Here is a 24,775-nt window from a genome sequence, read left to right on the forward strand (position 1 = left end):
ATCACCATTATCTTCAACTCACTGCCCCCTAGGCTTCCCATCAAACCTTTTGAGTTGCTGTTGTCAATTTGATCTCACATAGATAATTCTTTTTTTGTACCTTAGGTGAAGGTTTACAGAACAAATAGTTTCTCATTAAACATTTAGTATACATACTGCCCTATGACAATGGTTAACAACCCCATGACATGTCAACACTGTCCGTTCTCAACCTCGGGCTCCCTATCACCAGCTTTCTTGTCCCATCTTGACTTCTAGTCATTTTCCTGGACCGCTGTACCTCATTAGTCCCGTTTTATTTTATGGGGCTGTCCGATCCCCAGCTGAGCGGTGAACCTCGGGAGTGACTTCCCAACTGAGCTAAAAGGGTGTCTGGGGGCCATACTCTTGGGGTTTCTCCAGTCTGTCAGGCTAGTAAATCTGATATTTTTTTGTGAGTTAGAATTTTGTTCTACATCTAGCTCTGTCCAGGACCCTCTGTTGTGATCCCCGTCAGAGCAATCAGTGGTGGTAGCCGGTACTGGTGGAGGCCTTGGTAGCTGTGTCCATTAGTCCTTTGGATTAATCTTTTCCTTGTATCCTGTTCTCTTCATTCTCCCTTGCTCCTGAAGGGGTGACACCAGTGGAGTATCTTATATGGCTGCTCACAGGCTTTTAAGACCCCAGACGCTACTCGCCAAGGTAGAATGTAGAACATTGTCTTTATAAACTGTGTTATGCCAATTGAGCTAGGTGTTCCCTGAGACCATGGTCCCTTTAGCCCTCCACCCAGCAGTTCAGTCCCTCAGGGAGTTTGGATGTGTCTATGGAGCTTCCATGACCTTTCTCAAGAGCTATTATTAAAGACTCCAATCAGTAAAACTGTCATATAGGTAGTGTACTAGTAAAAATACTCTTGTGTACTTTGATATTGTTTTTGTTTTCCTTTAATAATATAATTTGAAAGTCATCCCATATTGGTACATAAAGAGTTTATTTATTTCACAAATATGTTGTATTACCTTTTGTGAATGTACATAATATCCCCCTATTGATGGACATTCTGGTTATTTTTAATCTTTTACTGCAATGAATAATGTTGCACATACTCTTATGCCAATAAATCTGTGGAGTAAATTCTTAAAAGTGGAATTTCTGAGTCAGAGGATGTATGCATTAGTCATTTTGAAAGATATTCCCAAATTGCCCTGTAGAGAGGTTGTACCAATTTACACACCCACTAGTAACTTTTGAGAGTGTCTCTTTTCCTACACATTTGTCAATTTATTTAGGTCTTCTTTTACGCCTTCAGAAAAGTTTTTTTTTTTTTTTTAATTCCCTTGCAACTAGGTGTGATTAAGTTCTGCTCAGTAAAATTTAGATGAAAAAGTTTTGTAGCAACTTTTGGAAAATTTCTCTAAGACACAGCTCACCTGCACCCTTTGCTGCTTCCCTTGCTCCTTCCCTCCCTCCCTTTCTTCTTTCCTTCTTCGGCCTCATGTTCCTTACTTCTTTACTTCCTTACTTCTCTGTCTAGAGCATGGATACCACCATTGGGGATGAGGTTGAGGCACTACACAGCAGAGTAACAAGACAGAAGGGTCTTGGGTCATTTTCACACTGACTGCTTACTCATATTTCTAGTGAAAGAGAAAATTATTTCTTATTTATGCTTCTATTATTTGAATTTTTTTATATAGCTGTACAAATTCTATTATAATATGTTTAAATCAGATTAAGGACATTTCCTTCTATTTCTAGTTAATAAGAGACTTTTTTTAAACATGATGGATGATTGGATTTGAATGCTTTTCATGGATCTTTTGAGATGAACATAGGTTATATGGGGTTTGTCTTTTACCTGGTGATGTGGTGAAATAAATTTAATGTTTTTTGAGTATTAAACCATCCTTGAATTCCTGGAATGAACTCTATATGATCATAATATTTCTTTTTCCATTTCTCCATTTAGTTTGCTGTTATTTTATTGAGGATTGTTTTCCATCTGTGGTCTATGTTTTCATCTATATTCATTGTTTTCCATTTATGTTTACATAGGTGATAATGTTTACATTTATCTCCCCTCTTTTTTCTTGATGCATCTTGGCAGATTATCTATTTTATTAACTTTTTTCAGAGACCCAACTTTTGGATTTATTAATCCTCTCTATTATATCATTATTTTCTACTTCGTATATTTATTTTCTTTATTATTTAATTTCTTCTACTCTCTTTTGGTTTACTATCTTTGGGTTTACTCTGTTTTTCTCATTCCTTTAGATGGATCTGCATTGCACTGCTCCATGTTTTGAAAACCCAACTACATTGTCTTAACCAAAAAACAAGGAGTCTAGAATTGGACAGTCCAGAGTTAGGGCAGTAGCTCTGTGATACCATCAATGTACCAAATTCATTTTATCTTTTCACATCTTCACCTAACAAGAAGTCTGGAATTGGACAATCCAGAGTTAGGGCAGTAGCTCTGTGATACCATTGATGTACCAAATTCATTTTATCTTTTCACATCTTCACCTAACAAGAAGTTTAGAATTGGACAATCCAAAGTTAGGGCAGTAGCTCTGTGATACCATCGATGTACCACATTCATGTTATCTTTTCACATCTTCACCATCAGTGTGTGGCAATCCAAATAGGGATGGCTCTTCTAAAGGTGAAGCCATCTCTGCTTATATCCTGGGATTTAAGACTCTACTAGATCCAGAATATTTTTCCATGGCTTTCCAACATAGTACCCTTCATGAGATGGCAACTTGGTATAAAGAAAGAAGTATGGACTCCTGAGTCAATCATAACTTTGTTCAAACCTTGGACCTTCCACTTATTGATGGTGTAATGTTAGACTAGTCACTTAATCTCTCAGTCTTGATGTCATCAGGCTAAATAACACATTCCACAAAGTATAAAGATACTAATAAGGGATTCTTCCCAGGATTCCAGTATCCAAAAAAAGCCAAATTAATTGCCGTCGAGTTGATTCTGATTCATAGCGACCCTATAGGACAGAGTAGAACCAAGGAGCAGCTGGTTGATTTGAACTGCCGACCTTTTGGTTAGCATCTGACCTTTCGATTAGCAGCCGTAGCTCTTAACCACTACACCGTCAGGGCTTCATGATTTCCAGTATACCAGGTATCAAATTCTAAAGTGAGTATGAGTAAGATATCATTTTTAGAATTCTCAAGGGAAATAGTTGCACATCAGATCTGTTACTTTTAGCCCTTGAATCATAGGTGGGGGAGGCTCAGAGGGTGAAGAGGAAATATTGCTAAGAAATTTCTTTGGAAAGAACTAGTGCCATGCTCCCCATGGGACGAGGAGTAGCAGGAGCCCTCTCCCTCACCTCAAAGCTAATAAGGCAGACTTCTATGGAATTTTAAATATGTTTATTACTGTAAGACACAGAAGACTTGCTTCAAGTAAGCTAAAGTGGGCTGTAACAAGAAGATAGAGTGGCTAAGTTGGTATCAGTCTGCAATCCCAGTGTTGTTGGAGCAAGCAATGTATGATTGTTTCCCATGGACCATATATTGTACATGAGAAAGAGCCAGTGTGAGGTCATTCTGGGTCCTATCCAGTAGGGTGATCTAGAAGGACATAGGACCCCTGACAGTAAGGAGAAGAAACAAATGAACTCCAGATTCATGGAGGTAGAGGAAGGAGTAGCAAGTGGTCACCCAGAATAGAGAGGCATCTGCTTGGGTTGAGATGCAACCGCAGGAGAGAAAGTCCCAGCAGTGGGAGTCTCTAGAGAAGCTATGTCAGTGCCCAAGGGAGGAAAAGTTAGTTTTCAGTCCCTGCAGACCAAGGTGAAGCCACCCTACCAGGTAGGAGCAGCCATGTTCCTTTACCTCTCCTGCTTTGTCCCTGATAGAGTCTGACACAGCAGCTAGGGTGTGGGAGAGCAGGTGAGAGAGTGCAAGAGCAGATTACACTCTTTCTTCTAAAGATAGTCACCTGCTAACCACTGCCCTTAGCTTGGACTACAAAGAGAACTCTTACCTTTGAATGACGTTTGAAGCGATTAACTTATAGTAGTCGTATTCTAAATGCTGTTTTGAGGCTGTGTTTTGAGTGATGGTGGGACTTCCTGTTCCCGAGAATGAGCAGAGAAGTCATGGAATTTTCCAAAGTTTTCATTTAAGGCAGGGGAAAATTACCTAGTGAATACATCTTAGATGGATGATGGAAGACAAAAAATACATTCTGTTTTGATTATGTCACAAACGGTTCTTATTCAACACACTGGTTATATATCTAAGTGCCTCACTAGTAGATTCTCAGCAAATGTTTATTCCTGCCCATCTTTTCTGATCTGAAATGCGTGTCTTGAAAATTAACTTTTAGGGCTGACAAAAGGTTGTTGTTAGTACAGATATTTTACTCTGTATGGGGAAAAATTGCTAGGAACCTCCTCTCCCTTAGTCTGTTAACATATATTAGTTTAGCAGATTGTCATTTTGAGAGCCTGAACACCATGAGATGGAATTACTGGGATTGTCCAATGCAGAAAATATTTGAGAAGTAATCCTTAAAAGGCAAGACAGCCCCTTGACCCGGTTATGTGCCCAGAACCAGGGAATGTGTTAGAATCTTCACATAGAGGGCCATAACTCTCTACAATACTGTATGTTTTTCAATTTTTAGATTGTTAAAGCCCTTCAAGTGGATTTTGGGTTCCTCAAACAATTACTTCAATTGCAGTTTGAGGACCGACTTAAAGAGGAGGCTTTCAATCTCTTCAGTGCTCTACATGACAGGATCACATCAATTGAGAAACACTATCAACAGGTAGAAGTTCTCTCAGCCCTTTGTTATGTATCTGGATTAATCTTGTAGTTAAATGTGTGTGTAGTACAGTTCTGAATTTAATAATTTATGAAGGCAATTTAATTTGCATATTGTCTTAGGCTGGTGTCATGGTTTGAATTATGTCCCCCAAAAAATGTGTGTATCAATTTGGCTGGGCCGTGATTCCTAGAATTGTGTGGTTGGCCTCCATTTTTTGATTGTAATTTTATGTTAAAGAGGATTAGGGTGGTATTGTAACACTACCTTTACCCAGGTCACATCCCTGATGCAATGTAAAGGGAGTTTCCCTGGGGTGTGGCCTGCACCACCTTTTATCTCTTGAGAGAGATAAGAGGAAAGGGAAGCAAGCAGAGAGTTGGGGACCTCATACCATCAGAAAGCAGTGCCATGAGCAAAGCATGTCCTTTGGACCAGGGTCCCTGGGCAGAGAAACTCCTAGTCCGGGGAAACACCGAACAGAAGAAGGCCGACAGAGAGAAAAAGCCTTCCCCTGGAGCTGACGCCCTGAATTTGGACTTTTAGCCTACTTTAACTGTGAGGAAATAAACTTATCTTCGTTAAAACCATCCACTTGTGATGTTTCTGTTATAGCAGCACTAGATGACTAAGACAGCTGAGTTTTCTAGACAAGCAAAACCAGTGCAGTGTATAAATATATATAGAAAGAAATTTATTTCAAGGAAATGGCCCATGCAGTTGCACAGGCTGGAAAGTCCCACGTCCGTGGGCCAAGCTGGAGGCTTCTCCTGACTCACATAACCACAGGGACTGACAAATTCAAGATCAGAAGGTCAGACAGCAGGCCTCTGGCTCATAGGCTGTGGCAGCCAATAAATCCCAAGATTGGCAGGTAAGCTGCTGGCTCAAGTCCCAAGAACTAGAGGTCAGATGAACAGGAGCCAGCTGCAGGAGCCAGAGTGAGCAAAAGCCCTCAAGCCTTGCCAGAAAGTCCATCTATATTGGATGCAGGCCACACCCCCAAAAAAACTCCCTTTCAACTGATTGGCTACTCACAGCAGATCCTGTTGTGGAGGTGATTACATTATATCAGATCTCATCATGGAGGTCATTACATCGTTATACGACTGCCAAACTACATCATAACTGCCAAACCACTGAGAATTATGGCCCTGCCAAGTCGACACACAGCCTTAACAATCATTCATATGTTGTGTCTCATATAATAGCTAATACATATAGCTTTATCTTGTGCCAGCGCTTTTTTAAGTACTTGTATATGAACTCATTTAGTCCTCATAATAACCTGATGGAGTAGGCACAGTTATTATCCTTATTTCACAAATGAGAAAATTGAGACACAGGGAGGTTCATTAACTTACTCAAGGTCCCCAATTAAAAATGGTGGAACTTAGGTTCCAACCCAGACCATTTGACTTGAGTTCTTGCTTTCTACCACAGGTGTATATGGTCTTACTTATGCTTTCATGGCTCTTTAGGAACAAAGTTGTGAAGACTATGCTGCTTGAAGAAATTCCCTAAAACCTTTGGTCAGGTTAACACACTTACCTGTCATCAAGAATAGGCAACACTATTGTTTCTCTGCCATAAAACAACAACAACAACAAAAAACCCCATCTTTTGTTGACCACACCATACTTAGTACCAAGCTAAGCTCCTTAAGTACATTTCCTCCTTAAGTCTCTCAACTATCCGAAAACGGAAATGTGACTATAGATAAAGAAACTGAGCTTGCCAAGGTTAAGTAACTTGTTTAAGGTCAGACAGACAGTAAATGGCACAATGTTATTTAAGTCCAATTCTGACTCTAAAGTTTATTTATTGTTTACACTCCATGCTGCAATCAGAACTGATGACAGATTCAAGGGTATTTTTTTTTTTTATTGTTGTAGCTTAAATGAAGTTTACATTCCAAGTTAGTCTCCCATACAAAAATTTATACATACATTGTTATGTGACCCTAATTGGTCTGTCCACACTGTGACAGTACACTCCTCCTTTCCACCTCTGATTCCCCATGTCCTTTCAACCAGCTCCTAACCCTCCCTGCCTTCCCATCTCACCTCCGGACAGAAGCTCCCTGTTTAATGTCTTGTATCTACTTGAGCTAAGAGGCACACTCTTCACGAATATCGCTTTACGTCAGACAGTCCAGTCCAATCCCTGTCTGAAGAGTTGGCCTCGGAAATTGTTTTAGTTCTGGGCTGATAAAGAATCCGGGGGCCATGCTTTCTGGGGTACCTCCAGTCTCAGTCAGACCATCAAGTCTGGTCTTCTTACTAGAATTTAAGTGCTATACCCCACCTTTCTCCTGCTCCATCAGGGACTTTCTGTTGTGTTTCAAGGGTATTTTTTAATGTACGATCTTTCATTGTTATCCTAAACAGATATATCAAATTTTTTTTATTAATTAGAAAATGACTCTAGGTTATGTATTCACCACTCTGGATTTCCTTACATGAGCATAGCTCGTTCAAAAAGTACAAAGACAAGAAGAGGACAATAATTACAAATAGAAAAGGTAGTTGTGTAAAATAAAATAAAGTGTTGGCATTATCTGCATTTATTTTATCCATGTGATCTCTCTATTGCTTTTGGTTAACTATAAAGTAAAAATTGAATGTGTTGTAATAGACAGTGTAGGAGAAATGATTATAAATTGAATTTTTCAAGAGATTGCAATGATTTGAATAATGATTACACTATGAACCTCTTCATCATTAGTCTGATTCATATTTGGAAACATTGTGGTGCTCATTGTATTTATTTTTGGTTTGCAGAATGAGGAGCAGATGAGAAAATGCTTCAGTCAGCAGTTAGCTGATGCCATAGCTATTACCAAAGGAATGTACATGGTGGGTTTTTAGTTCTGTCACTGGTAAGACTGGCTTTATTTCCTGTGAGTGCGCACTGTGGGTTCCCAGTCTGTGTTTTTGGCTTTGAGGATCTGATTGCTCAGTTTTCAGGTCATATCAGAGGGCTCAGGCCTAAGACTGTTCACACTCACAGTAGATTTACAAAAAAAAAAAAAAAAAAAACACCTTATTGTGACAGATACAATTTTCCAGAGACTGGAAAATTCCAATCTGCAATCCAAAGCACCTGAGTAAGTTGTGAAGTAAGCCAAAATTTGTTTAGTGAAGATGCAGTTGGGTAGAAGAAAGTCAGGTAGTCTTAAGGGATAGTTTATCAGATCTGTAGTAAATCCCAGAGAAAGGTCTCTGACTCTTTGGGGAGTAACTTTTTTAATGATGAGGACACTCTATCTGCCAGATAGGGTGCTTCACTCTCCAACATACTAGGAAATTTCATACTGCTTTTTTTAGACTTCATAAGGACCTGCACTTCTTTTGCTACTTATAGCTCTAATCTTGCCTTTTATGTCAATATGCTTCCGTAAAGTAATGTTTTATATTTATAGCTAATTATTTACTGATTGTACAGTATTTAACTTCTCTTCATAGTATTTAACATGTTGGTAGTTAATTACACAGTTGCTTTTAAATGTCTCTGTTCTGTGCCAGACCGGAAGCCTGATAAGAGCAAAAATGCTGCCAGTCTTATTGCTGTGGCCCTGGCTTTTAGCAGTGAACCTAGTACATAATTAGCAGTCAGCTAATAATTACTAAAAGAATGAACAGTTGACTATACCTGTGGCAGACACTGTTGGTTGTCTGCTCAAGTCATTCTCCAACCCTACCTTCTCCCTCCTCCTTTTTTGTATTAGCAGAGGCACTTCCTACTATAGAAGTTGAAATGCTAGGTATTTGCTTTATCAGCTTCCTTTTCAGCTATGGCAGTGGCATGAGATTCAGTCCTAACCAATGGGACCTGAAGTCATAAACTACATGTATAATAACTAACAGAACTATAACCCAATTTTTGATAGAAAATAACAGAAAATACTACATAATGACATATATGAAGGGAAATTGGCTGGAGTATTTGGGAGAGTTTATTCTTCCTAATAAAAGAGTCTCATGGTAAGAAACACCTTTTTCTTTGTTTGGCATTGTCTCCTTCTTATGCTTAGAACTACTGCAGCCACTTTAAAACCAAGAACGGAGACACTTTGGGTATGCTGAGGGTGATGGAGTGTTTAAGCCACTGTTAGTTGGATGTTCAGTTACTTGCAGCTGAAAACATCCCAGGAAGATTGCTCTGTCAAGGGGCTCTTGATCTCTGTGGCAGACTGTGTTTCCAAAGAGAGTTGCAACAATATCTCACACCCATCTGCTCTTTCACAATGTTACCTTGCTTTTTCCCCACTAAGAGGTGGAGTCTAATTTATCTCCCCTTGAATCTAGGTTGGCCTTGGTCATGTGCTTGTAACCACAGAATGTGGAAGAAGACACCCTGCAGGACTTCCGAGACTATATCAAAGAAGTCTTGTACTTTATTCTTATCCCCTTGGAATGCCTGCTCTTTGGACTTTCCCACATTAAAAAACCCAGTGCCATCAAGTCCATTCCAACTCATAGCGACCCTATAGGGCAAGAGTAGGACTGCCCCATACAGTTACCAAGGAGCGCCTGGTGGATTTGAACCACCGACCTTTTGGTTAGCAGCCATAGCTCTTAACCTCTACGCCACCAGGGTTTCCTTCCCACATTAGGGAGATTAAATACACTATTTCATTCAGTCCTCACAAAGAGCTAACTGTGCAAGCTGCAAGAACTGGAACCCCAAATCAACTCTTCAATTCCTGATGTGACTCAAAGACTAGTGTTATGAGTAACAGCACCGTCTCATAGCCTCAGGTTTTAACTTAGTGTTCTTGCTAAATCCAGTTATTTCTATGCTGCTACAGGTGTGTTATCTGGCTTACCCAAAATGGGGTGCCCAGAGGCAAAGCCCAAGCATCTTTTTGCTTGAAGACATTAGTATGAAGTAGGCATTAGTATCCTCATTTTATAGCAGAAGAAAGAGACATGCTTCATTATCCTTTAGAATGGATGCTATACTATCCTGTAGAATGTTACCCTTGTAACAATGCATTGGAGAAACAGATATGGATATATGTTCTACAGAGACCGTGAAGGTTTTGTTCACCAGACTTTCTTCAGTCCTTGGCAGCAAAAAGGTTTACAGTACGTATTTATTGAAGAAAGACAGAAAAGAAGGAAGAAAGGAAAAGAGAAGGAAGGAAGATAAGCAACTTAAGTTGATAAGTAGGATTGTGAGAAGTGGAAGAAGAGGAAAAAAGAGAAAAGGGAAGTTCTCCTGTAAATTAGAAGAGAATTAAAGAGGCTTATCAACCAAATGCATCATGTGGAGCTAGTTTGGATCTTGATTTGAATAAACCAACTCTAAAAGCAGGGGGGCAGTTTTAAGACAAGTGGGGGAATTTTATTATGGAATTGTGTCTTACTAAATAATATCAATTCTGACTTATAGCAACCCTATAGGACAGAGTAGAACTCTTTCATAAAGATTACAGCTTCCAAGGCTGTAAGCTTTATGGAAGACTGCCACATTTTTTCTCCCATGGAGCAGCGGTGAGTTTGAACTGCTAACCTTTCGGTTAGCAGCTAAGCGCCTAACCACTGTGCCACCAAGCCTCCTTTCAAATAATATGAAGGATCTGTTTGTTAGTTTTGTTAGGTATGATGCTGGTGTTGTGGTTATGTAATAAAGCATCCATAATTATTAACAATGCACTGTGAAGTATTTAGGGATCAATGACATGAGGTCTAGGATCCCCTTTAAAATACGTACACACGAAACAGTAGATAAGTGTGTGGCAGACTATTATAATTTTCTCTACTTTGGTATATGCTTACTTTTTTCATCATAAAAAAATAAACATATTTGGAAAATGCAAGTTAGCTCTTGAACCACTCTTAAAAACTCCAGTGGCCTTCTATGAACCTAGGATGGAATCCAAACTTTTTCACATGGCCTCCCAGGCTTTAGATGATCTGGCCGTGTCCCCCTCTTCCCAGTTCACTCTGTTTCAGGTGCCTGGCCAGCTTTCTGATCCTCAGGCATGACGACTGCATTCCTGCCTCAGGGACAAGGCACTGGCTCTTCTCTCTGCTGGAACTTTTTGCCTCCATCTTGATATTGCAGCTCAGATGTTACCTCTTCAGAGAGGCCTTTTGTGACTACCACTATTTAAGTAGCCATGTTCCACCCTAGTCTTTCCCTATTCCCTCACCCTATTTTATTGTCTTCAAAGCAGTTACCACTGCCTGAAATTGTCTTGTCTATTTATTTACATATGTTTCACTCTACTGAAGTTTATGCTTCCCTAGAGCAGTGATCTTGCCTTTGTACCTAGACAGTGCCTGGCACACAGTAGGTGCAAGATAAGTATATGTCAAAAGAATAAACAACCGAATAGATGGGACTTTCTAAGTGTGAGTCATTTCACCAAGTCCATAAAAGAAAATAAAAATAGACATAAAATGAAAAACCTCTATACAACAAAATGCACTAAAAATAAAATTCAAAGGAAAATGAAGAATAGGGAAAATATTTGAAATACAATATACAGATAGGGCATTAATATCCATGATATATTCAGAGCTCCTACCAGTCATTTAGGTAATGCTGAATAACCTAATAGAAAAATGAGCAAAATATATTAAAAAGAAATTCAGAGGAAAAAAATCCAAATGGCCAACAAATTTATGTAAAGACACTCAAACTTGTTAATAATCAAACAAATCAAATCAAACAAAAAATACTGTTTTCACCTATTAGGTTGGCAAAAATGGAAAAGATTGACATTATCTAGTATTGTCAAGGTATGAGTAAAAGGGAAAACTCATATACTGTGGAAGCAGAAATTGGTACCACCCTTTTGGAGGAAAATTTGGCAAGTTCTAACAAAATTTAGATAATACCACAGGCCAACTGTGGAACAGACCATCAGTTGCTCATAGGTAAGTTAAAGTTGAAGTTGGAGAAAATTAGAACAAGTCCATGAAAGCCAAAATATGACCTTGAGTATATCCCACCTGAATTTAGAGTCCATCTCAAGAATAGATTTGATACATTGTACACTAATGACCAAAGACCAGATGAGTTGTGGAATGACATCAAGGACATCATACATGAAGAAAGCAAGAGTTCATTAACAAGACAGGAAAGAAAAAAAAGACCAAACTGGTTGTCAGAAGAGACTCTGAAACTTGCTCTTGAATGTAGAGTAGCTAAAGCAAAAGGAAGAAATGATGAAGTCAAAGAGCTGAACAGAAGATTTCCGAGGGCAGCTAGAGAAGACAAAGTAAAGTATTATAATGACATATGCAAAGAACTGGAGATGGGTAACTGAAAGGGAAGAACATGTTGGACATTTCTCAAGATGAAAGAACTGAAGAAAAATTCAAGCCTAGAGTTGTAATATTGAAGGATTCTATAGGGAAAATATTAAATGACACAGGAAGCATCAAAAGAAGATGGAAGGAATACACAGTCACTGTACCAAAAAGAAACGGTCAACATTCAGCCATTTCCAGTGGTCAGCATGTGATCAAGAACCAATGGTACTGAAGGAAGAAGTACAAGCTGCATTGAAGGCGTTGGTGAAAAACAAGGCTCCAGGAATTGACAGAATACCAATTGAGATGTTTCAACAAACAGATGCAGCACTAGAGGTGCTCACTTGTCTGTGCCAAGATATTTGGAAGACAGCTACCTGGCCAACTGACTGGAAGAGATCTGTATTTGTGCCCATTCCAAAGAAAGGTGATCCAACAGAATGCAGAAATTATTGAACAATATCATTAATATTACACACATGTAAAATTTTGCTGAAGATTATTGAAAAGCAGTTGCAGGAGTACATCCACAGGGAACTGCCAGAAATTCAAGCTGGATTCAGAAGAGGACATGGAACAAGGATATCATTGCTGAAGTCAGATGGATTATGGCTGAAAGCAGAGAATACCAGAAGGATGTTTACTTGTGTTTTATTGACTCTGCAAAGGCATTCAACTGTCTGGATTGTAACAAATTATGGATACCATTTTGAAGAATGGGAATTCCAGAACACTTACTTGTGCTCATGAGGAACCTGTACATAGACCAAGAAGCAGTTGTTTGAACAGAACAAGGGGATACAGTGTGGTTTACAGTCAAGAAAGTTGTGCATCAGAGTGTATCATTTCACCATACTTACTCAATCTGCATGCTGAGCAAATAATCTGAAAAGCTGGACTATATGAAGAAGAATGCGGCATCAGGATTGGAGGAAGACGCATTAACAACCAGTGACATGCAGATGACACAACCTTGCTTGCTGAAAGTGAAGACGACTTGAAGCACTTACTGATGAAGATCAAAGACTGTAGCCTTCAGTATGGATTACACCTCAACACAAGAAAACAAAAATCCTTACAACTGGACCAATAAGCAACATCATGGTAAACAGAGAAAAGATTGAAGTTGTCAAGGATTTTATTTTACTTGGATCCACAATCAATGCCCACAGAAGCAGCAGTCAGGAAATCAAAAGACAAATTGCATTGGGCAAATCTGCTGCAAAATATCTCTTTAAAGTGTTAAAAAGCAAAGATGTCACTTTAAGGACTAAGGTGCTCCTGACCCAAGCCATGGTGTTTTCAGTCGTCTCATATGCATGTGAAAACTGGACAATGAATAAGGATGACCAAAGAAGAATTGATGCCTTTGAATCATGGTGTTGGCGAAGAATACTGAATATACCATGGACTGCCAGAAAGAACAAATCTGTCTTGGGAAAAAGTACAGCCAGAATGCTTATTAGAAGCAAGGATGATGAGACTTTGTCTCACATACTTTGGACATGTTATCAGGAGGGACCAGTCTCTAGAGAAGGACATCATGCTTAGTAAATAGAGGGTCACCGAAAAAGAAGAAGACCCTCAAAGAGATGGATTGACACAGTGGCTGCAACAATGGACTCAAAAGTAAAAATGATTGTAAGGATGGTGCAGGAGCAGGCAGTGTTTCATTCTGTTGTACATGGGGTCACTATGAGTCGGAACAAACTCGACAGCACCTATAAACAACAACAAAATTTAACTGTGCATTCATTTTGACCCAGCAATTCTACTTCTAGTCATCTGTTCCTGTAGCTGAAATGGATAAAAATACATGTATAATGACTAACAGAACTATAACCTGACTTATAATAGAAAATAATAATACTATATAATGACACATATGATAGAAAAATACGCAGCCATTTAAACAAGTAAGTTCATATAAGGTTGGTGGTTCAAACCCACCCAGAGGTGCCTCGGATGACAGGCCTAGTGATCTGCTTCTGAAAGGTCAGTCTTGAAAACCCTACAGAGCAGTTCTACTCCGCACACATGGGTCACCATGAGTCAGAATCAACGTGACAGCAACTAACAACAACAGCTGAGATAGAGGGGTTTGAAAATACATTTGAATTTGTTTAAAATGTGGTAAAAAATCTGTTGTCATCAAATTGATTCTGACTTACGGAAACCCCATGTGTTACAGAGTAGAACTGAGCTCCATAGGGTTTTCTTGGGTGTAATCTTTGAGGAAACATATGCCAGGCTTTTCTTCCAAGGCACTGCTAGGTAGGTCCGAACCACCAAACTGTAGGTTAGCAGATGACTGCAAACCGAAATGTGGTAGAACAACATAATATAGTAGATCTTATTTTGTGAAAAAATGCAAAGCAAAATAAATATATATGTGTATATATACTATTCGGTAAAATATAAAAGATACCCTGGCGAATGGGGGCAAAAGAAACACTTTTTACTTAAAAGTTTCTCTATTGTTTCAATTTTTATAACAATTATGCTTCAACTTTTTATAACAATCGTGTTAATTTGTAGTAAAAAACTATATGTGTGTGTATATATATATATATATACATAGTTTTAAATGTAATGCATTTCTCTTTCCCTCCATTCTTCCCTTCTTCCTTCTCTTTTTTTTCTTTCTTTTCTCTGCCATTGACTTTTTCAACAAATGAAACATTTGTCCTTCAAAATGTCCCACATTCTTGATTTGTTTGTTTACCTCCTCAAGGGAATATCTAACTTGTTCCTCTGTCTTCCATATTCCCTATAAACTAAAATTTAGTTCTAAAATCTTTTTTTTTAAATTTTTTATTGTGCCTTAAGTGAAAGCTTACATAGAAAATTAGTTTCCCATTTGATAGTTTGTACACAAAGTGTTCCATGACATTTGTTCCATTCCCCATAATGTGCCTGCCCTCCCCCGATTTCCATCCTTGGTTCCCAGTTTCCTTTCATACTGAATTACTACCCCTTCCTATCTTCTCATCTTTGCTTTTGGGCAAATGTTGCCCTTTTGATCTCATATAATTTATTGCTCTAAGGAGCATGTTCCTCTTGGGTGTTATTGTTTATTTGATGGAACTGTCTATGGTTTGGCTGGAAGGTGGTCTCTGGGAATGGCTTCAGTTCCAGTTCAGAAGGGGGTCTTAGGGCCATAGTCTCAGGGGTTCCACCAGTCTCTGTCAGACCATTAAGTCTGGTCCTTTTTGTGAATTTGATTTTTTGTTTTGCAATTTTTATCCTGCTTTGTCTGCACCCTCTGTTGTGATCCCAGTCAGAACGGTCAGCAGTGGTAGCTGTGCACCATCTAGTTCTTCTGGTCTCAGGGTCATGTAGGCTGTGGTTGTTATGGTCCTTAGTCCTTTGGACTAATTGCTCCTTTGGGTCTTTGGTTTTCTTAATTCTCTTTTGCTCTGGATGGTAAGAGACTGATAGTTGTACCTTAGATGGCCACTCCCAAGCTTTTAAGACCTCAGATGCTACTCACCAATGTAAGATGCAGAACTTTGTCTTTATGAACTGTGTTGTGCCAATTGATGTAGATATCCCCCGAGTCTATGTTCCTTCACCTTCAAGCCTAGGAACTTCATCCCACTAGGTGTTTGGTTATGTCTAACAAGTTGCCCTGACTGTGGCTCCTGTGTGCTCTATTGTCTATATTGATATATAAGCCTCACCTACAGTTATGTACGTAGAAATATACACCACCAGACCTATATCTGCAGATGAGTGTGTTCCCTCATACCCTCCCATACCTCTTGTCATGTCTCTGTAGCTATGTATTGATTCATAAATTAGTGTTTGTTAATATTATTGTTGCAGGATTGTCCATGCCATAGTAATTACTGTAGTTGCCCTTTGTTCTTGTGCTCCTCTCAGTGTCCTCCCATGCCTTGGTCATGTTTTTCTGACTTCCCCCATTTTGCGTATTGCCTTTCCCTTCACCAAAATTAACCCTTGTCTTCTACCTATTTGATAATTACCCCCCACCCCATCCCTGGTAACCATCAAAGAAAGTTTTTGCTTTTGTTTTTTTCCTTTGTAAACCTTTTCTTGTTTCTTTGTAATAATGGTCTCATACAAGCTCTAAACTCTTGATTTGATTCAAGTTCATTTTTTGCAAGAAGACCTCATAGGCAGGGTTTTTAAAAGTAAAAGTATGTTTTAATTAAAGTTATGTGTGTGTGTGTGTGTGTGTGTGTGTGTGTGTGTGTGTGTTTGTCTGTATATATATATTTGAAGCCCTGCTGGCAAAGTTGTTAAGAGCTAGGCTGCTAACCGAAAGATTCATTTTGCCTATTTTGAATTTTAATATAAATGAAACCATACAGTACATACTTCCTTGTGTCTGGCTTTTTTCACTGGATGCTGCATTTGTAAGATTCATCCATATTGTTGCATGTAGCAGTTGTTTGTTCTTTTTAATTGCTGTATGGTATTCTATTGTATGAATATAACATACAATTGATCCATTCTACTGCAGATGGTATTTGAGTTGTTTCCAGTTTTTGCCTATTACAAGTATGGTGCTGTTATGAACACTATTGTTCATGTGTTTGGATGCATATACATATGCATTTCTGTTGGGTATACACTGGAGTGGTATTGCTGGTTCATAGAGTGTGCACATCTTCCATTTTAGAAGATACTACCAAAGCATTTTCCAGTTATACTAATTTATACTCTTTCCAGCAGTGTATGAGAGTTCCAGTTGCTCCACTTCCTTACCAACACTTGGTATTATCAGTCTTTTTAATTTTAAATCTTGTGAGTGTGCAGGGGCATCACATTGTGTCTGACTTGCATTTTTAAAAGATTACTGTGGTTGCTGTGAGGAGAATGGATTATAAGAGGGCAAGAGTGGAAACAGGAAGAAGAGTGGAAGGCTATTTTAGTAATCTAGGTAAGAGATGATGGTAGCTTGGGCTAGAATGTTGGCAGTGGAGACGGAGATAGAAGTGGATGGATTTGGGATATAATTTAGAGGTAGATCCAAATAGACTTGCCAGTGGATTAGTTATGTAAGAGGAGGGAAAGTGTAGAATCATGGATAACTTCTAGCTTTTTGGCTCGAACTTGGAAGGGTATGTTTCCACAGGGTTTTGTTTTGCCAAATTTAAGCTCCACAAGGACAGAGTTCTTGGTTTGTGCTGTTCAATCATGTATTTCAAGCACCTAGAATATTTCTTGGCACAAAGTAAACATTTAATAATACCTGTTGAACAAATGAGTGAGAAAATACCCATTAGGCATCTTAATGTAATATCAGCTAATTAGTTAAATATAAGGATTTGGAGGTCAGTGGAAAGACTGAGGCTAGAGATACACATCTGAGAGTCATCATCATAATAGTGTTTAAAGCCATGGGACTGGCTGAACTTACCTAGGAATAAAATGTATTTATAAAGTAGAAGGTTAGGACAGAAAAGGAGTTGTCAGAGAGGCAGTAGGAAAACCAGGAGAGTGTGAAGTTGTGGAACTCAAGAGAAGAGAATGTTTCAAGAAGCATGGAATTGTCAGCTATCAAATACTGGTGAGAACAGAGTAAACTGAGGTAGAAACTATGCAGTAAGCAATAAGGACATCACTGGTGACCTCTACAAAGTATCTTAGCGGAGCAATGGGGGTGAATATTCAGTTGGAGTGGGTTGAAAATTGAATGTGGATTGAAGAAGTGGAGAAGGGGAATAAAATGATGGGAATATGGCTGGACTGGAATCACTGGGTGATGTAAATGGTTAATGCACTTGGCTGGTAACTGAAAGACTGGAGGTTTGAGTCCACCCAGAGGCACCTTGGAAGAAAGGCCTGGCAATTTACTTCCAAAAAAATCAGCCACTGAAAACTCTATGGTGCACAGCTCTACTCTGACACACATGGGATCACTACAAATGGAAAAACTGTCGGGAATAGCTGGAGGGAGAGTATAGAGTCAAGAGACATTGTTTACAAAGAGATGATGCCAGAGAATGCTTGCATGCTGATAGAAAGATCCGGTCTTCAGGGGTAAATTGATGATGTAGATGACAGAAGATAAAGTGCAGACAGGAGTGCTTGAGAAGGCCAGAGCAGAGGTGATCCACAGCACAAGTGGAGGGGTTGGCCTTTAAAAGGAACAAGGATTCTCCATCATTGAACAGAATGGGGAGCAGAGTGTATGTACAGCTATAGGCAGCTTATAGATTTGTCAATGCACCCTAGGCTGGCTTCTGTCTTCTCAGTGAAGTACAGAGGCAGGATCATTGGATGAATCTGAAGAAGGATGTCATATGAAATAGAGAAAAGATCAGAAAATATTCTGCAGTTTAAAAAATATTTTTGTGTTTTATGTTTCAACCCTGCTTTTTGGCACATTGTTTACTGAGTCCTTTTAACTTGTGTATTAATTAGCTTCTTACATATAAGTGCCTCATTTCCGTAAGCTTTTTATTTTTTATTTCTGAACAAAATATTATTAAATTTTACATTTTTGACCTTTATATGAATATGTATAAAAAACATGTTGCCATCAAGTTGATTCTGACTCATGGTGACCCTATGTGTTTCAGAGTAGAACTGCTCCATAGGGTTTTATTGGTTGTTATCTTTACAGAAGCAGATCACCAGGTTAGATGGGTTTGAATCACTAACTTTTAGATTAATAGTTGAGTGCAAACTGTTTGCCCCACCTAAGTAATATTGTAGGAATGTATTCTTCTTGACTTGTTTTTTGTTCTAAAATCATGTTCCTCAGATTCATACTTGTTGTTATATGCACCTATAATTTGTTCATTTTCACTGCTATATGATATTCCATAGCGTAACTATTTCCCAATATTCTTAAACTGTTGTGCTCTGGACATTCTTGTACTCTGTCGTGTGCACATGTGCAAGAGTTGTTTTAAAGTATATTCCAAGGAGTGGAATTGTTGAGTAGAGGGTAGGTGTCTATTCAGATTTACTAAACCAAAGAACCAAACCCACTGTTGCCGAGTCGATTCCGACTCATAGCAACCCTATAGGGTTTCCAAGGCTGTAAATCTTAGTGGAAACAGACTGCCACATCTTTCTCCCACGGAGCAGCCTGGATGGGTTCGAACTGCCAACCTCCTGGTTCGCAGCTGAGTGCTTTAACCATCGCGCCATCAAGGCTCCTTTAGATTTATTACAAAATGTCAAATAGTCTTCCAAAGTAAATGTAATAATAGACATTCCCTTCAGTAGTACGTTAAAATATCTGTTACTCTGCTTCTTCACTGAGACTTGATAGTCTCAGACTTTTTAACTTTTGTTGATCTGATGGGCATGAAATCGTATTTCATTGTAGTTTTGATTTGTATTTTCCTCATTGTTATTAAGATTAACCATCTTTTTATGAACAGGCACATCACCAAAGAAGACATTTGGGTGGCTAACGGACATATAAGGAAATGCTCACGATCATCAGCCATTAGAGAAACACAAATCAAAACTACAATGAGATACCATCTCACTCCAACAGGGCTAGCATTAAACCAAAAAACACAAAATAATAAATGTTGGAGAGGTTGTGGAGAGATTGGAACACTTATACACTGTTGGTGGGAATGTACAATGGTACAACCACTTTGGAAATCAATTTGATGCTTCCTTAAAAAGTTAGAAATAGACATACCATAAGATCCAGAAATCCCACTCCTTGGAATATATCCTAGAGAAATGAGAGCTGTCACATAAATAGATACATGCACACCCATGTTCACTGCAGCACTGTTCACAATAGCAAAAAGACGGAAACAACCTAGGTGCCCATCAACAGATGAATGGATAAACAAATTATGGTATAGTCACACAATGGAATACTACACAATGATAAAGAACAATGATGAATCCACGAAATATAACATGGAGGAATCTGGAAGGTATTATGCTGAGTGAATTTAGTCAGTCGCAAAAGGACACTATTATAAAAATTGAAGAAAAGGTTTAAACACAGAAGAAAACATTCTTTGATGGTTACTAGGGTGGAGAGGGAGGGAGGGGGTATTCACTAACTAGATAGTAGAGAAGAAATTATCTTAGGTGAAGGGAAGGCCAGCACACACTACAGGGGAGGTCAGCACAACTGGACTAAACCAAAGCTAAGAAGTTTCCTGAATACAACCAAACACTTTGAGGGACAAAGTAGTAGGGGCAGGGGTCTGGGGACCATGGTTTCAGAGGACATCTAGGTCAAGTGGCATTACAAAGCTTATTCAGAAAATGTTCTGCATCCCACTTTGGTGAGTGGTGTCTGGGGTCTTAAAAGCTAGGGAGCGGCCATCTAAGATGCATCAATTGGTCCCAAACCACCTGGAGTAGAGGAGAATGAAGAACACCATAGACGACACAAGGAAAGTATTAGCCCAAGAGGCAGAAAAAGCCACATAAACGAGAGACTTCATCAACCTGAGACCAGAAGAACTAGATGGTTCTTGGCTACCACCAATGACTGCCCTGACAGGGAACACAACAGAGAGGCCCTGATGGAGCAGGAGAAAAGTGGGGTGCAGAACTCAAATTCTAGTAAAAAGACCAGACTTAATGGTTTGTTTGAGACTGGAGGGACCCCAGAAAACATGGTTCCCAGACTTTCTGTAAGCCAAAACTAAAACTATTCCCGAGGCCAACTCTTCAGGCAAAGATTAGACTGGACTATGGGACATAAAATGATACTTGTGAAGAGTGTGCTTCTTAGCTCAAGCAGATACATGAGCCTAAATGGGCAGCTCCTGTCCACAGGTGAGATGAGAAGTCAGAGAGGGTCAGGAGCTGGTTGAATGGACACAGCAAATCCGGGGTGAAAAGGAGGAGTGTGCTGTCACAGTATAGGGAGAGCAACTAGGGTCACATAATAATGTGTGTATAAATTTTTGTATGAGAGACTAACTTGAATAGTAAACTTTCACTTAAAGCACAATTAAAAAAAAAGATTAACCATCTTTTCATGTGTATTGGCCATTCATTTTCCTATCTCTGAAGTGCCTGTTGGAATTTTTTTTCTTGTATTATTTGCTTTTTTATTGATTTATAGCAGTGTTTTAAAAAATATATTATGGATGCTTATCTTTTATTTGTTATATATGTTGCAGATATCTTACTTCTCTATCTTTTCAGTCTTTTTGTGGTGTTTTTTGATGAACTGAAGTTTTTTATGTTAATGTAGTCAAACACCAATCTTCATGGTTTCCATGTTTCTTGTTTTGTTTTTAAAACCCTACTATATTTGGAGCTTCCGAAAAGTTTTATATTATTTTTTTCATATTCAGGTGATTTTTCTGGAAGTGATTTTTAGTATTGGTGTAAGGTAGGAACTAATTTTTTTCCGTATGGATATACACAAGGTCACAATATAGTTTATTGAAAAGAATCTGTCATAAAGCAGGTTGCTATGTATGTGTCAGGTCAGATTTTAGGTATTGTTCTGTTCCATTAGGGGGATTATTTATCCTTGTGGACAATACCACACAGCCTTAATTAATTTTAGGTATCTGGTAAAACAAGTGTCATTTTCTTCTTTTTCAGCAGTGGCTTGAGTGTCATTGGTACTCTTTCATAAACATTTTCAAATAAGCTTGCTAGACTGTATAAATAAATTCATTGCGAATTTTATTGGATTTGCCTGAAAATCATAGATCATTTTGGCAGAAAATTGATGTTTTGTTTTAATACATCAACAGAATATGGTTCTCCATTTACTTAGGTGTTCTCTAATGCCTTTGAATAGATTTTACAACTATATCCATAAAGGTCTTACACTATTTTATTAGATTTATTATTAGATACTTTACCGTTTGTGATGGCATAGTAAATGTTATCTTTTTAATATTACATGTTTGGATTGTTTATTACTGGTATATAGAAATGTAGTCGATTGGCATAGACTGATTTTGTAATCAGCAATCTTGCTAAATTCTTGTATTAATTTTCATCATTTATCTGTAGACTCTTTGGGGTTTTCTATGTAAACAGTATATCAATTGTGAATAATTACATTTTTGCTACTTCATTTTTAATTGTTGTACTATTTATTTACTTAATTATTTTTGCTGGGAATAAGGTCTTAAAATACATATTAATGATATATATTTTATTTTAACCCCACAACATATTTTTATTACTATTTTATCCATTTTCATTGAGTTTTAAAATATAACTTACTATAGTTTTTATATCTAGGAGTTCTATTTGACACTCTTTGCCTGGTTATTTTTTATGGCTCTTGCTCTTTACTCATAATTTCAATTGTTATTTTTATAAACATAATTGATACACTTGATTTCTGTTCTGTTTTCATATAATTTCCATATTTTCCATCTTCATGGGTCTAATAAGTGGGGGCTGTCACTCATGATAAGTCATTTACTTTTGGGTTTCATGATTTTTGACTGTGAACTCACATTTCTTTGAACCTTATCTGTTGGAATTCTTTGAGGCCTGGAATAGAAATGAGTTTCTTCTGAGGAGTTATGTTTGCTTCTGCCAGATTCCTGGGTCTGTGACTACTTTAACCTAATTCTCTGCTTGAGGTATTATAGACCACCCAGATGTATGAATTTGAGCCACGAAACTCTGTGTGGACCATCTTGTGGCTACAAATTCTCAGAAGAGATTATTCCCCCCTTCTTTGTACTTAGATCCAAGTTTCCAGACAGCAGGCAATTCTACTTGCAGTGGGGTAGGAGTGTGTGTAGCAGTCAAGGTGGCTGTTTCTAGTTCATTCTTAACACTGAGGTTGTGGCCCATTGGTGTCCCAACTATAATGGTGTGATCTCCCATCATTTAGAATCATCACTGTGGGGAAGACCTGGGCATTGACTCTTCTTCTCTGTGCCCGGTGAAGAGGTGCAAACTGAAGCTCAGTTTTTCCTGGTTCAGCAATGCCCTCAAAGTGACGGCCAGCGCTGGTGTTCCACTCACTTCTCAGGTTTCTATACTCATTTTAATTTTTGGCCCAACTATTTCTTACTTTCTTGTCAATTTATAAATTTAATCTATCTTATCCAGAATTTTTGTTGTTTACAGTAGGCAGGTAAGTCAGAATTCTATGATTTTTTAAAGCATGTTTTTATCATCTTTTGTATCTTCAATAATTTACTGGATACTGATGTACTTCTATTGTTGTTGTCGATTTCGACTCATAGCAACCCCATGTGACAGAGTAGAACTGTCCTATAGGGTTTTCTAGGATGTAATCTTTACGAAAGTAGATCGCCAGGTCTTTCTCCCACGGAGCTGCTGGGTGGGTTCAAATTGCCAACCTTTCTGTTAGCAGCTGGGCGCTTACGTGTTGTGTCGCCAGGGCTCCTTGATGTTTCTAGAGTATATCAAATACTCAAAAAATATGGGTCAATAAATACATCCTTTATATATTCTTTTCATAATTCTAGGAGAAGGAATGAATCCCTGAAAGGATTAAATGCTTTTAGATTCATCAGTTTTTCATGAACATGTGATGTTTAAATAGGCTTTACCAACTGTGTATTAATTGTGGTTAGTTGGCTTATCTGATCAAAGAGTTGTTTTAATGATACAAAAGCCATCATTCGAATCTTCACTTTGGCTGCTTGGCATCACTTTGATCCATGACCTTACACAGCCTTCCTAATCCTGGCCACCCAGTTTGTCAAAGCTTAGTCATAAGAAAGAACAGAAGAGTTCGGAAAAAACAACAGAAGTATACATAGACTTTTGGTTAAGAGCTTGTGTAAATGACTCTCTGCTGCCCTCTGGAGATCAGTTAAGGAAACAGGTACATTTTTTCCCCCCAGCTATGGAGCAAGTTTCTAAATCTATTTAACTTAAAATAATTTAATGTACAGATAAAAGAAATTATTTTCATTGCACTTGATTTAGCTATTTGGGGACTTGGAAATGTATCAGTTGGGTTTCAGATAAGAAAAGAGAAACTAGTTATATCAAACAGGTGGGATTTAATATAGGGATTTAGGCATTTATGAAAGAAACACTTAGGTTGGAGGGTTGAAAAGTCAGGGAGACTTTCACTAGCTTTCAAATCGCTAACCAATTGTTCCAACATCATTCACTGAATTTTCTCTTCCTTTTCCATTGGCTTTTAATGATTCCCTCATCTTATTTCAACAGTAAGTTTTATTTCAAGGCTATCTATGCTATTTTGCAGATCTTTGTGAAGACTATGCTATGTTTTAGCTCTTTTTTGTATTAAACATTTTTAGCATTATAATATGTTTTAATTTTTGGTAGGTGTTGGTCTTTTTTTATTTGTTCTCTTTCTGAAATTTTTCTTTGCTTTTTTATTCTTCCAGACAAACTTTAAAATAAGTTTGTTCCACCCCCCTCCCCCCAAAAAAGCCTCCCTTGGCATTTTTACTGAAATTGGATTGATCAGAAATTTATTCAAGAATGTTAGAAGAAATTGTATGCTTTGTAATGTTCAGTCTTCCTATCCAAGGATATTATCTGTCTCTTGGCTGATTCATGATCAACATTTTTGATACAACTAAGTTATATCTAAGTATTATATCTTATTTCTTTATAAAATGAAGTCTTTTTTGTCACATTTTAAAAGTCTATTGTCGGAATATATAGAAACTACTGATTTTTAAAACAGCTTTATTGAAATATAATTTACATGCCATAAAGTCCACCCACTTAAAGTGTACAGTTCAATGTTTTATAGTGTATTTACAGGTTGTGCAACCATCACCATAATCTAATTTTAGAACATTTTCATC

General features: G+C 38.1%; 1 protein-coding gene across 1 annotated transcript in view; it reads left to right on the forward strand.

Annotated features, from left to right (window-relative positions):
• Nucleotides 1-24,775, forward strand: part of CUNH10orf67 (chromosome unknown C10orf67 homolog) — a 53,431-nt gene that overhangs the window by 12,600 nt on the left and 16,056 nt on the right. Inside the window, exons 3-4 of the mRNA XM_023735082.1 lie at nt 4,645-4,788; nt 7,569-7,643. Coding sequence (XP_023590850.1) covers nt 4,645-4,788; nt 7,569-7,643 — 219 coding nt within the window. The remainder of the gene's footprint in view (nt 1-4,644; nt 4,789-7,568; nt 7,644-24,775) is intronic.

Source organism: Trichechus manatus, unplaced genomic scaffold (assembly GCF_000243295.1).
Source record: "Trichechus manatus latirostris isolate Lorelei unplaced genomic scaffold, TriManLat1.0 scaffold00075, whole genome shotgun sequence".
Classification (NCBI taxonomy): Eukaryota; Metazoa; Chordata; class Mammalia; order Sirenia; family Trichechidae; genus Trichechus; species Trichechus manatus.